The sequence below is a fragment of the Camellia sinensis genome, chromosome 8 (assembly GCF_055761805.1).
Source record: "Camellia sinensis isolate YWXY chromosome 8, ASM5576180v1, whole genome shotgun sequence".
Lineage (NCBI taxonomy): Eukaryota > Viridiplantae > Streptophyta > Magnoliopsida > Ericales > Theaceae > Camellia > Camellia sinensis.
In genome coordinates, this window is record NC_138968.1 from 46,584,136 (window position 1) to 46,596,919 (window position 12,784).

Below are 12,784 nucleotides of genomic sequence, written 5' to 3' on the forward strand. Positions count from 1 at the left end.
TACCCTACATAGCAAAATAAATAATATTATCAAAATTGAAAGGCATTGCCTTGTACATACATAATTAACTTGGCTCTCCGATGAAATCCATTCATGCGTGTCCGAATTGTAGTGGATGGACTTGTAAAATTCTGCTAAATCGGGCACTTTTCCATTTGCAATTATCTACTTCATTTGTTTGTCAATGTTAATTCAATGATTTAAATAACAAAGCCTACTAATCCAATAAAATAAATGTGTAGAACGCACCGAGCTGTGTACCCTGACCGGGATTGATTTTGATCCACATCGATGTTTTGTTTTCATTTGCATCCTATTATTCACATTAGCTAGTGATTGTTCCTACACAATTGAAACACCAATACAAACAAGAAAAGATAACATTAGTAAGAAAAAACTTAATTTTTGACAATTAACATACATAAAACATTTTACCTTGAATTTTTGACTATTCGACTTGTCAATTAGAGATGTCCACTGATTGAGAGTAACTCTTGTAGGTGGGTGGCTTCTCGCGTAATCCTCCCCTCTTGCATCCTTAAGTTGCTTGTATTGTTTGTGCAACTTATTGGTGAAACCACTCAATCGTCGACCAAACTGTGTGTCTAAAGCCTTTGCTACATCAGTCTGATTGCCTTGTAGATCAAACTGATCCTGCAAAATGAAAAAAAATTAAAAATTACAAAGAAACAAAGCCTAAACATGAAAAGAGTTTGTCAATAATTACCGCTAAGCGTTGGATCATCGGCTCCTTATCAGCAACATTCACCTTCTTCCACCTACGAACACTCAGGTCTGGTAACTGCGTTCGAACCTCTATACCAATTTTGGAGACTAGCTTGGAGGCGTTGTCTCCTACTGGTGCACGAAACTGTTCAGGTATAGGAACTAACATCTTCCCATCCTTCTCGACAATGCGATGGGCCTGTATGCCACGTGTCAGGCCACGACCACGTCTGTCATGTGATGCTGTAAGGATATAATATTAATTGAGTTAGTAAGTAAACAAATGCAAGTTAAACCTTAAAAACAACTTTGCAAACTTACCAACGATGGTAGACGCAGTCACCTCGTCCTCAGGTTGCACATTATGAGCTGGTAAGGGTTGGGTACCGGCCTCTTCACTTGGGGGATCCATCATTTCCTCTGGGGTGGGAGGTAATGGCCTTGAATGAGACCGTAAACGAAGTCCTGGTGCCATCTGTTGTTCCTGAAAGAACATAATCAAACAGTGAAAACGAGATTTAAAACAGTTAAAATATATTTTATAAAAGATATGATGTGTAAGATATGTGAAGAAGAAATGTAAAAAGTAAAAGACATGTTCACTCACAAATATAAAATGTGTATAATACCTCGCGGTCAAAGGAACCCAATGACTCATCATCGTTGTCATCCTCACTCTCTGAAGGGTTATACTCAACATCATCATCTACCTCAACCCTAATTCCCTTTTCCCTTGCAGTTGCACATTTGGGCTGAACCACACTCCCTAAAGAATTTGTAATATTCTTCACTCCAAGATTATTCATTACCTCACAATTCTCCTTGATTCGCTTATTTCTTTGTTTCTCGTATTCTGTTAGCTTCTTGGTTCTCAAATCACCTGGTTTCAGCCATTGTTTTTTGCCTCGGACCATTTCTACAACTATATAACATAATTCAACTTTAATTGAAAAATATAGACAATGTTATCATTCACCATTACATAAAAGAAGAAAAAGAAAGTAACATAATCATATAAAATAAAAATTACATTAATTAATAATATATGTTCGAAAATAAAGTGATCTACTAAAAATTACATATCATAATCCATATCAGGATCCATATCAACATTAGGAATGTTATGTTCTTCATCTCTTTCATCATCTCTATTCTCTTCCATTATCGCATTTGATGACCCTACTTCCGAAATAACATTGAATTCAACATCATCCCTACAGTATCGAACAATTGGGTCAACGTCAATTGGAACAACATTAGTAATGTTTTCTTGTTGGAACACATCATTATTTTCTAAAGGATCCAATAATTCTCCATCACTAGTGTCTAGAACATCAAAGACACCCCTATGTTGCACCCTTTGTACGACATTCCAAGGCTCACCCAATTTGGTATCATTCAGATAGAAGACTTGCTTAGCTTGACTAGGTAGGATAAATGGGTCAGATTGGTACCACCGACTTGTGACGTCAATGCTTGTGCAATATGTATCAAGTCGTATTGTTATGTTTCTACCAGCGTTACCGGTGTTGTACCATTCACACTGGAACAAAACAACCTTTTTGCCACATATGTAGTCAAATTCCAAAACCTTGCACAAGTGACCGTAAAAGTCATGCAATTTTCCTTCATGATCCCCGTGTGTAAGCACACCACTATTCTGACTCGTACGACGGTTGTCTAGATCTCGAGTATGGAACCGGCTACTATTGATTATGCAACCTGAGTACTCTTTCACTAGCAAATTAGGACCATTTGCTAATGACCACAATTCATCAGTTGCCTCTAATGACTCTTCCATTCTCAATGTATTTATCTACAATTACATGTAACAAACAATAAGTAAATAATTTATGAATGACGACATTTTATAAAAATTTAATTTTGTTGAAGTTGTAAATGTTGAAGAATTATAAATATTTTACCCTCTCTTTGAACCACTTGGGAAATTCTTGTCGTTGTATGTGGGTTATGTCATGTCTAGCTTGAGTTTGTAATAGATTTTTGTGTTCCCTACTCAAAAAAAAAAAAAAAAAAAAAAAGTGATTACTACGTAGTTCGACAAATAAAAAAGCTAAGCATAAACATAATTCAATGAAACACATACTCCAAATACTTTTTAATCTCCGGGCTATTGTACAACACAAACCAATGAGCAATATCACGAATTTCTTGAGACATTTCAGCATCTCGTGTGATTAGACCAATTGGACGTGCAGTTTCTGTGAATACTGTTAACCCTTGTTGACGTTCACCGCGATCTTCATTCCGTTCTGGTCGATTATGCACGGTTTCAATCCCATCAACATACATTGAACAAAAAGTAATGCACTCTTTGACAATGTAAGCCTCGGCAATTGAACCTTCTGGTCGAGCTCGGTTGGTCACATATTTTTTTAATGCTCCCATAAACCTTCAAGAGAGAACGAATTAGGAGTATAATTACATATGTGACACACTTACGTAAATCTCATTTACAAGTATAAGTGTAAAAATACCTTTCAATTGGGTACATCCATCGATATTGTACGGGTCCTCCAAGAATAGCCTCACGAGGCAAATGAATAGCCAAGTGGATCATCACATCGAAGAAGGCTGGAGGAAAGATCTTTTCAAGCTTGCATAAAATGTGTATTATACATTCCTCTAATTTCTCTAGTTCGCTCCGCCTTAGTGTCCTAGAGCATAAGTCTTGGAAGAAATTGCCTAACTCAAAAAGTGTTGTGCTAATTTCTTTATCCACGTAACCACGCATTCCAATGGGAAGAATTCTTTGTATTAGTACATGGCAGTCGTGGCTTTTTAGGCCTGTTAGTCTACCATTTCTTGCATTCACTGATTTGGATATGTTTGCCGCATACCCATCTGGATACTTGACAGTTTTTAAAAATTAAAAGAAACCCTCCCTCTCTGCAGGTGTCAATGAAAAGATTGCTCGAGGCTTGACATATGATCCATCGGGTCGTTGTGTTAGCCATAGCTCTTTCCTTATATCCATATCTTCCAAGTCTAATCGTGCTTTCTCTGTGTCCTTGTTCTTTCCATCAATGCCTAACATAGTTCCGAAAACATTTTCACTAAAATTTTTCTCCACATGCATGACATCAATATTGTGTCGAAGTTTTCGCTTCTTCCAATAGGGTAACTCATACAAGATGCTTACCTTTGTCCAATTAGGTGCTTGACGGGGCCTTTTTCTATTACTTGGATGCTTTCCATATATGACATCTGTCACGTTGTCCAACTGGTCTTGTATCTTTTCCGCCGGCAACTCCAAAGATCTCTTCTGTTTCTCAATCTTACCATTGTAAGCCCTACTCTTTCGCCTTTCTGGGTGGTTCTCAGGCAAGTAACATCGATGGTTAGTGTACCCCGTCTTACTTCTCAGAGATTGAAAATACGGTTCATCATTGCAAGTGTAACAAGAATAATGACCCTTTGTTCTCCACCCAGATATGTCACCAAATGCAGGCCAATCACGTATTGTCCACAACAAAGCTGCATGCATTCGAAAAGTCTCATTGGTGGAGGCGTTGTAAGTCAATGCACCATTTGTCCATAAATCATTCAACTCATCTACCAATGGTCGCATGTAGACGTCAATATCAATCCCTGGTTGCGATTCTCCAGGAATAAGTAATGACATCAAAGAAAATGGATCCTTCATAACCAACCAAGGTGGCAAGTTGTATGGAATGAGTATGACGGGCCACAAACTATAAGAGTTGTTCATGTTCCCAAAAGGGTTAAACCCATCAACGGCCAACCCTAGCCTTACATTTCGAGGCTCCAAGGCAAACTCGGGATGTTGTGCATCAAATTCCTTCCACTCATCACTGTCAGCAGAATGCCTCAATATCTCGTCGTCCAATCGTTTGTCTTTGTACCATCTCATGTCCTCAGCACTCTTCCTTGACATGTACAATCTTTTCAACCTTGGTGTCAAAGGGAAGTACCGCAATACTTTATGAGGGATCTTCTTACCCCTTCCACGATTGATCTTGTATCTAGATGTCTTACAAGTCGGACATTTATCTAGTGTTGCATTCTCCTTCCAAAATAATACACAATCATTTATGCAAGCATGAATGAGCTCATATGACAAGCCCAAGTCACGTAGTATTTTCTTAGCTTCATAAGTTGACTTTGGAACCAAATTTTCTTTCGGTAAAAGTCTACTTAAAAACTCTAGCATCATATCAACTGACTTATTGCTCCAATGATTTGTTACCTTCATATTAAGCACCTCAATCACAAACTTTAACAAAGTATAATTTGTACAATTTGGGAACAGCTCACGCTTGGCATCAGTCAACAATTGATCAAAAGTTCTCACTTCCTCCCCTTGGGTTGTATCAGTCGATTCCCCTCTTATTCGATCTTCTACTAAGGCGTCAATACCACCTACAATTTCATCACCATCAAGTTGCATCTCATCATCATGGTAAGCCTCGTTTGAAACACGGGGTTCCCCGTGCTGGTGCCATACAGTGTAAGTTTGCATAATCCCATATTGGAGCAAATGAATTTCCACATTTTGAAGATTTTGTCTACAAACATTCACACACTTCATACATGGGCACAACAGATTACCATTATGGTCTAAAACCCCCATTGCAAATTGAAGAAATAACTTGACCCCATCATTATATGGTTTACTCATCCTTCCATTAGCCGTCCTACCTAGGGCAATCCAACTTTTATCCATGTCTGATCACAAATGAAAGATTAGGAACAATATAGTATAATGTAGACTTGTGTATTTATGAACTAATTAAATTGAAAAATTCAATAACAACTTCACCAAATATATGTCCAGATCTTTAATGAAGATTCTTATACAAGTTCTAATGTTATATGCAAGTAAGGAATAAAAACTAACAAAAATGGTCATTATTAATTTTAACATTCTAACACCACCATGAACAACAAATCGTTAAAAAAAAAAAATAATCGCACATGATGTATATTATACATTGAGTTATATTCAACAAATCATTAAAAATAAAAAATAATGGCACATGAATCTGTGTGTATACATTGAGTTATATTTAACTATTGAGTTATATTCAACAAATCATTAAAAAAAAATAATGGCACATGAATCTGTGTGTATACATTGAGTTATATTCAACTATTGAGTTATATTCAACAAATCATTAAAAAAAAAAATAATAGCACTTGAATCTGTGTGTATACATTGAGTTACATTCAACTATTGAGTTATATTCAATAAATCATTAAAAAATAATAATAATGACACATGATGTATATTATATATACATTGAGTTATATTCAACTATTAAGTTATATTCAACAAATCATTAAAAAATATATATATAATGGCACATGATGTATAGTATATATATTGGCGTCCATCCATCTCCTTGGGATTATATGATCCAAGCTTGTACTATTTTCCACTTAGCCTCTTATATCCCTAAGTTTCAAATGCATTTCATGACAAATTAGGCACTCTATAACTGATGTAGAGATGCGTATGAAATGAACGAAAAACACAAAGAAAACAAGAATAATATTTTATATATTTCTCTGAATTTTATTACTAAAAAGATAATTACTTAATCTCAAAATCTTACATCCCAATTTATAATAAAAAAGAAAATCATGACTGTGTCAATAACTTCAACATTGGGGTAAATGGAATGCATCATATGTCATGCAATTCAAATAACTACTTGAACAGCAAAGGTCTTTTTCTTCTCATGTGGTTCATAATCATACAAATCTTAAATGTTCAGTCATTACCAAAACTCCGATTCGAATTACAATCAGAAAGTATACAAAAAAGTAACTAAAGAAAGAATTAGGATGGAGAAATTAAACCTAAATCTTTCCCCTCCAGAAACAATACTTTAATTTACTTTCACAGTATCTTAATCAAATTACAAGGTTCATATCTTAATCAAATTATAAAGTTCATATTCAGAATCTAATTATATTCAGAATCTAATTATAAATAAAATAGAGTAGGATATATATATATATATATATATATTATATCTATAACAATATCATGTATACAGAAGACAGAGTAGCAAAAGAAAAGATAAAAACAGGGAGCATCAAGAGAAAAGAGCAACGAGAGAGAGAGAGACTAACAGATCACCGGCGGTGAGAAGAGGAGATGAGATCGGCAAGGGAAGGAGACGCTAGATCGGCACAGCAGCGAGGGGCGATGAGGCAAGGAGAAGATAACAGATCAGCGGCGGTGAGGAGAGGGTGACGGCGGTGAGGAGAGTGAGCCGATCGGCGCTGAATCTGTGCCTGAATCGATGAGGAGAATGAGCAGCGGCGTCGTCTGTGTGTGTGTGTGTGAGTGAGAAATAGGTCTGAACCGATAAATTATTGGGTGTGTTTGAGGCGCCAAAACATTTTTATTTCCCTCTAAAATATTTAGTGACTAAATTATTTATTGGTGACAAAATTATTTCCTCATCAAAGATAAAAATATTGACCACAAAAATCGTTTTGTCACTAAATGATATTAAAATATTAAAAATTATTGGTGACAAAAATATATTTGTCATTAATAATTTTATAATTTGTGACAAATTTTTTCGTCACCAAAAGTCTCAATATTTTGGCACCCTTCCAAAATATTAACGGGAAAATATTTGGTGACAAAAAAAATATAAATAATGACGAAAAATAATTTCGTCACCTAATTTTTTTTATTATGATTTAGATTGGTGACGAAATTTTATTTTTGTCTCCAAAAATGGTACATTTGGAGACGAAATATGATTTTCCTCATTAAAAGATACGTATTTCGTGACAAAAAAAAAAATTCGTCATTAGTTTTCGTCTCTAAAGACTATTTTTGTTGTAGTGAATAGAGAGAAAATGAATCTTTGACTTTATGGTATAAGTTGTTGATTTTTTAATTTTTTTAATGACTTTTTAACTTTTAAACTAAAAAGTAATATTGTCAAATGAGGTCTAAATTTAAACGTCAAACACAATCACAAAGACTTATTAAAATTGGGCTATGTTTAATTAGTCCGATGGATAGAAGAATGCTACGAAATTGTTAGAATTATAGGAATTACAACATGGGCCCAAATTCAAGCTCTCATAGTGAGATCAAGGCTCAATTCAAGCTCTCACTGGACCTAAAAGATAAATCATGAGGAGGCCCAATCGCTGGTAAGATCAAGGATCACAAAATCGCTTCGCAATACCAAATGTTCAAAAACTTATTAAATATTTTATTTATGGAAAAATATGAAAGTCCAATCAAGTCCACTTGTAGACTAAACTAAGCACGCATTCTTTGACATGGCAAGTGCCTTGATACCCACACAAGGCACCAAAACTTACTATATCAAAACAAACATCCCTATCATGAGAATAGGTCAACAACCACTTTAATAATAATTCAAGCTCATACGTATGAACATGCCCTTTAATTAATCTTCCTACAGTTCTTCCTTATCTCTCCATTTGATCCGGTGAGGGGGCTAATATCACCCATCTTGATCATGGCCGCTACAAAATCAAAGTTGAAGGTGCTTTGGCTGCTGCTATATGTCTGCACAATTGAGTCGGTTGATCCACCATTGAAAAGTTGTTGATCAGAGTGAAGGAGCCCTCTCTGGTTGACAAGGTCTCTATAGTAGTTGTTGTCAAAAGCTGTTGGGGTTTGAAGATCAAGAGGTGCCAAATTGTTGTCTCCTGAGCCAGAGGTGCTCGGGCAGTTGCCTCGCCTTGTTTGAGCAAATGAACTGTCTATGTTGGTTTCATTATATATGCGTGCTCTGAAGGAGGTGCATCTTGCTTGTCCAATTGTGTGAGCACCTGTTTTCGTAAGGCCATACAACAAAGTAGAAAAAATATTTTAGAATGAGTTTGCCTATACAAACGGAAAAACATAAAAAAGAAAAAACTATACAAAATGATATGGATGGGATGTAGGTTATCACTTTACAATAATGCCAATGCAACATCTGGTGGTGGAAATTCTGTAAAGAAGTTTTGGAAGAATTTTGTTTTCCATCTCGAATTTGGACGTAATAAAAGGAAAAAATTTGCATTAATGTTGTTTCAAAATGTTCACTCTTGCGATCGTTTGCCATTAATAGGTGCTACAATGTTTAAATATTTGGATAAAAATGAAATGAAAAAGGGAAATGCAAGTGAGTAGAAAAAATAGCCTACAAAGTGATCAGAAAATAATTTTAGAAAGGGCAATAATGTGGTCCGAAAATAAATTTAGATTGTTATAGGTCACAATGAATTTAGTTCACACACTTCAATCTTTTGGTCATTTTCTAGTTGTCCAATTTTTCTTGTTCTGCAACATTATTAAATGAAAATAAATGTTATAGTAAGGTCGGTAGAGTAAACCAGATAGAGTAACCACGTCCTTGGTGGAAAGGCCAACAGCATTGAAACTAGAGACAAGGGCAGTAAGGTTAGAAGTCGGAGGAGGAATGCTGCTATTGGCAGCACCCTGGCTCGCTGTCCTAGCATCTCTTCTTCCCAGTTTTACATTCCAGTCAGGCCCTCCAAGCTACAACAGAGATTGAATTGAAAGAAACAAATGCTTACGGACGGTAAACCTCAATGAAAAAGAAAGATCACCAACATAATTGTAAGAACTTGATTGGATATGAAGATGCGATTTTGATGGTTTGAAAATTAGTACTTACAATAACAACAGAGTCTCTGGAAGCAATGGCCAACACATCAGCACATGAGACTATGCCAGGGCATACATTTTCCACTGCAGATTTTATATTGTCAACAACATCAAAACCCCTAACAGAATTAAAGTTTGGAGCTGCCCTCTTCTCCCCTATGAACGTAGATGTGTCATCAAGAAGGATTGATCCATCGCAACCCTGAAAATGTCGACGAGAAATTAAACAAGTTGTACAGATAGTTATGGACATAAAAAAAATTAAAAAAAACTAAAAAAAATAAATTGAAAGATACTTTTGTAGGAAAATTTAGTCAAAACCCCTTCATTGTATCCTTGTTTGATGAAAATGACAACCTAATTTATTTTTTTTTCATAAACCCCCTAAAAAAAAAATACATAATTGAGAATATCTTTTTTTTTTTCTTTCTTGGATAACATTGTTAGAACTGTCAAACATAATAACATGTTATTGTCAAATACACTAATTGTCAAACAGAGTAACATGTTACTATTACTATTTACATCAATTACAACGGTAATAATTTGAAAAAAGAAAAGAAAAGAATTTCATAGTCAACATACATCTTATTTGATAGATCTTGATGAAAGAATTTTAAAAATATTAATTTTATTAAAAATCGATATTTACGTCAAAAGTTATATTATTTTAAAATTTAATATTTTAATAATAGTGATATTTGTTAGACTTTTCAAGAAAACACTTGTGTACTTGTCTTTAATACATTAAAATTTTATTATGAGTGGATTATTACCAAATCTCTCATTTTTGTATCATATAATTTATTTGTTTATTTATTTTATTTTTTAAAGGCATTCTCGTCTAGAAACGCCTAAAAGTTATATATATATATATATATATATATCATATTTTAAGAAAAAAATTACTAAAGACAAAACCTCCTTTTAATGCTGGCCCAAATCGCGGAGGGGATTTTTTTTTTTTAATAAAAAAAATAATTTAGGGAATTAACTCACTTTTTAAACTATTTGAAAAATTAACTTACTTTTTTAAATCGTATTTTAAAAACATAATTTTAAATTAAAAATTTCATTTTCAACATGTATTTTCAACTTGAAATCACATTTTAAAAATGCAATATATCTAAGTGAAATTCATGTCATTATGAAATTGCACTTTTAACATGCAATTTGCATGTTAAAAGTGCAATTTCAATTTAAAATTGTATTTTCAAAATGTAATTTAAAAAAACAAGTTCATTTTCCAAATAATTTGAAAATTACGTCAATTCTCTATTTTTTTTTATAGAATATTTATAAAAATAAAAAAAAAATAAAAAAACTCCCAAATCGTGGCATTCCACGAAATAGAAATTTTCGAAACAACCCCACCACAAGCTGAAGACGTAGTAATACCTTAAACACACTACTTATTACACAAATTGAGATAGAAACAAAATATAATAGAAACGGTATGTCGAGGTCACTTGTAAAACTAGAAAGGTACTGGGAAGTGAAAATGCAAGTAGAGAATTACATTAACAAAGCAGTCATGGAAGAACAATCGAAGAAGAGAAGCGCCCATCCGGGCTTCATTTGATATTGCAGATTGCACTACAGATTTCACAGTGGGAAAAAGATCGGGACAAGAATAGGAATAGAAAGTTGGTGAAAGTTGAGCTGAAGAGCTTCCCATGAAAATAAAAAGGAAAGCCAAAGTCACAATGGCTTTGAAAGAAGAAGATGAATCCATTGTTATGTATTAGAAGTTGAGAAAGGACTGAGAATAGTGTTGTTGTGAAGAATGGTGCAAAAAAAGTGGAAGTATATATAGAAAGCTTTGAGAGCGATATCTCAAGGTGCCGGCCTGGGCAGGTTACCTAAGTCAAAGACTCCCTTGCATGGCATTTCTATATTTGGAAGAAAAAAATAGTAAATATAAACGTTCTTGGTGCAGGTTATGTTGTAATCAAACACAGATATAACAACAACAACAAAAAAAAAAAAATCAATTATAACTAAAATAACAAAAATATATTATAATGAAATCATAACTAATATCATAGTGAGTCATAACCAACACAATCACAATAGATCATAATTAAATCATAACAAACACTACAAAGAGTCATAATCAAATCATAACGAACACCACAATGAGTCATAATCAAATATCATAAAGGTCGTAACTGAGACATTTATGGTACACACCCCTTTTTAGATTTATATTATAGAATTTCTCATGATTTACCTTTTAAATACTGATATAGGAAGACGTATCGATATTGACTGTAGTGTAATAGTATCATAAGTATTAAGTGATACATATCAAAAATCGAATGTCGTAATCATAAATTTTTTAAATCATTACCTGAACAAAAGAGCTTTATAGCAACTGAACTGACTGTATTAATTGTGAATAGACCATATCAACATGTATCAACTAATATTTAAAATCATAGTCTTATTGAAATAGGGTTTGAGATGATCAGATATACAAAATTTTATTCTTATATTTTATACTTACTTGACCAAAGGCCTCATGGGATAGAATTATTGATTATTTTGAATTGATTACCTTGATATAAAAGATAAACTAGAGGTAGATAGGCGTATTTTTGTTTTGAAAACATGTGTTTCAAAAGAGTGTGGCATGGCTAATAATTGTCAAAAAAGGAACCCAATAAAGCAACTTGATCATAATTATGATTAAGTGAAGACTAAAGAGATCATGAGAATAAAGGCATAAAGTGAAGTTTGCTGCACAAGTCAAAAAAAAAAAAAAAAAAAAAGAAAAAGTTAGAGCTTTTGACTTTTCACGTGAAACTCTCTCTGCTGGGTAAAAGGAAGTAGATGTGCATATTTAATTTTGAAGTAGATATGCATATTTAATTTTGATTCAGACCATAGCCACCGACGCCTAGGGAAACCTTGTTTGTTCAGACTTAACAATTGGGTCAATAGCCCTTTTTATTAATTTTTTTTAATTGGTTATTGTATTAAAATTCATTAGTTTGAGTGAAGTTCAAAACAATTAATCTCACTACAAAAACTAATTAAAGAAGAGCGTAATGTTCACTCATTTATTGCTTGTTAAAATTCGTACCAAATTTAAATTTAATATGTTTTAAAAAAATATTATCTCTTAGAATTTTTCAAAATTATAGCTAGAGTATAGCATTGCCCAAATTTTGGAAAACTCTCTTTCTTTATGTCTCTCATTTTGGGCACATAAATAATTTTCACTTGGTATTTTGTCAACATAACTTAAAAAATAAATTTAAATCATTGGAACAAGATATTGTTAGAAATTGACCCTTCCTAACTAAGATTGGTGAGATACGAAATAACAAATAAAAAAGAAAAACGAATCAAATAAATTACATACACAAGAACACAAGAATTTACGTG

General features: G+C 33.5%; 2 protein-coding genes across 2 annotated transcripts; both read right to left on the reverse strand.

Moving 5' to 3' along the window:
* Positions 1 to 3,616: 3,616 nt before the first annotated feature.
* Positions 3,617 to 5,434, reverse strand: LOC145797737 (uncharacterized). The gene has a single exon (XM_082885150.1). The coding sequence runs from the start codon at positions 5,432 to 5,434 to the stop codon at positions 3,617 to 3,619; it is 1,818 nt and encodes a 605-aa protein (XP_082741276.1).
* Positions 5,435 to 7,937: 2,503 nt separating this feature from the next.
* LOC114318050 (peroxidase 4) lies at positions 7,938 to 11,323 on the reverse strand. The gene is made up of 4 exons (XM_028264910.2): positions 10,911 to 11,323; positions 9,402 to 9,593; positions 9,097 to 9,262; positions 7,938 to 8,547 (listed from the first exon to the last, which is right to left on the reverse strand). The coding sequence occupies exons 1-4, from the start codon at positions 11,124 to 11,126 to the stop codon at positions 8,156 to 8,158; spliced, it is 966 nt and encodes a 321-aa protein (XP_028120711.2). The 5' UTR covers positions 11,127 to 11,323; the 3' UTR covers positions 7,938 to 8,155.
* Positions 11,324 to 12,784: the final 1,461 nt, after the last annotated feature.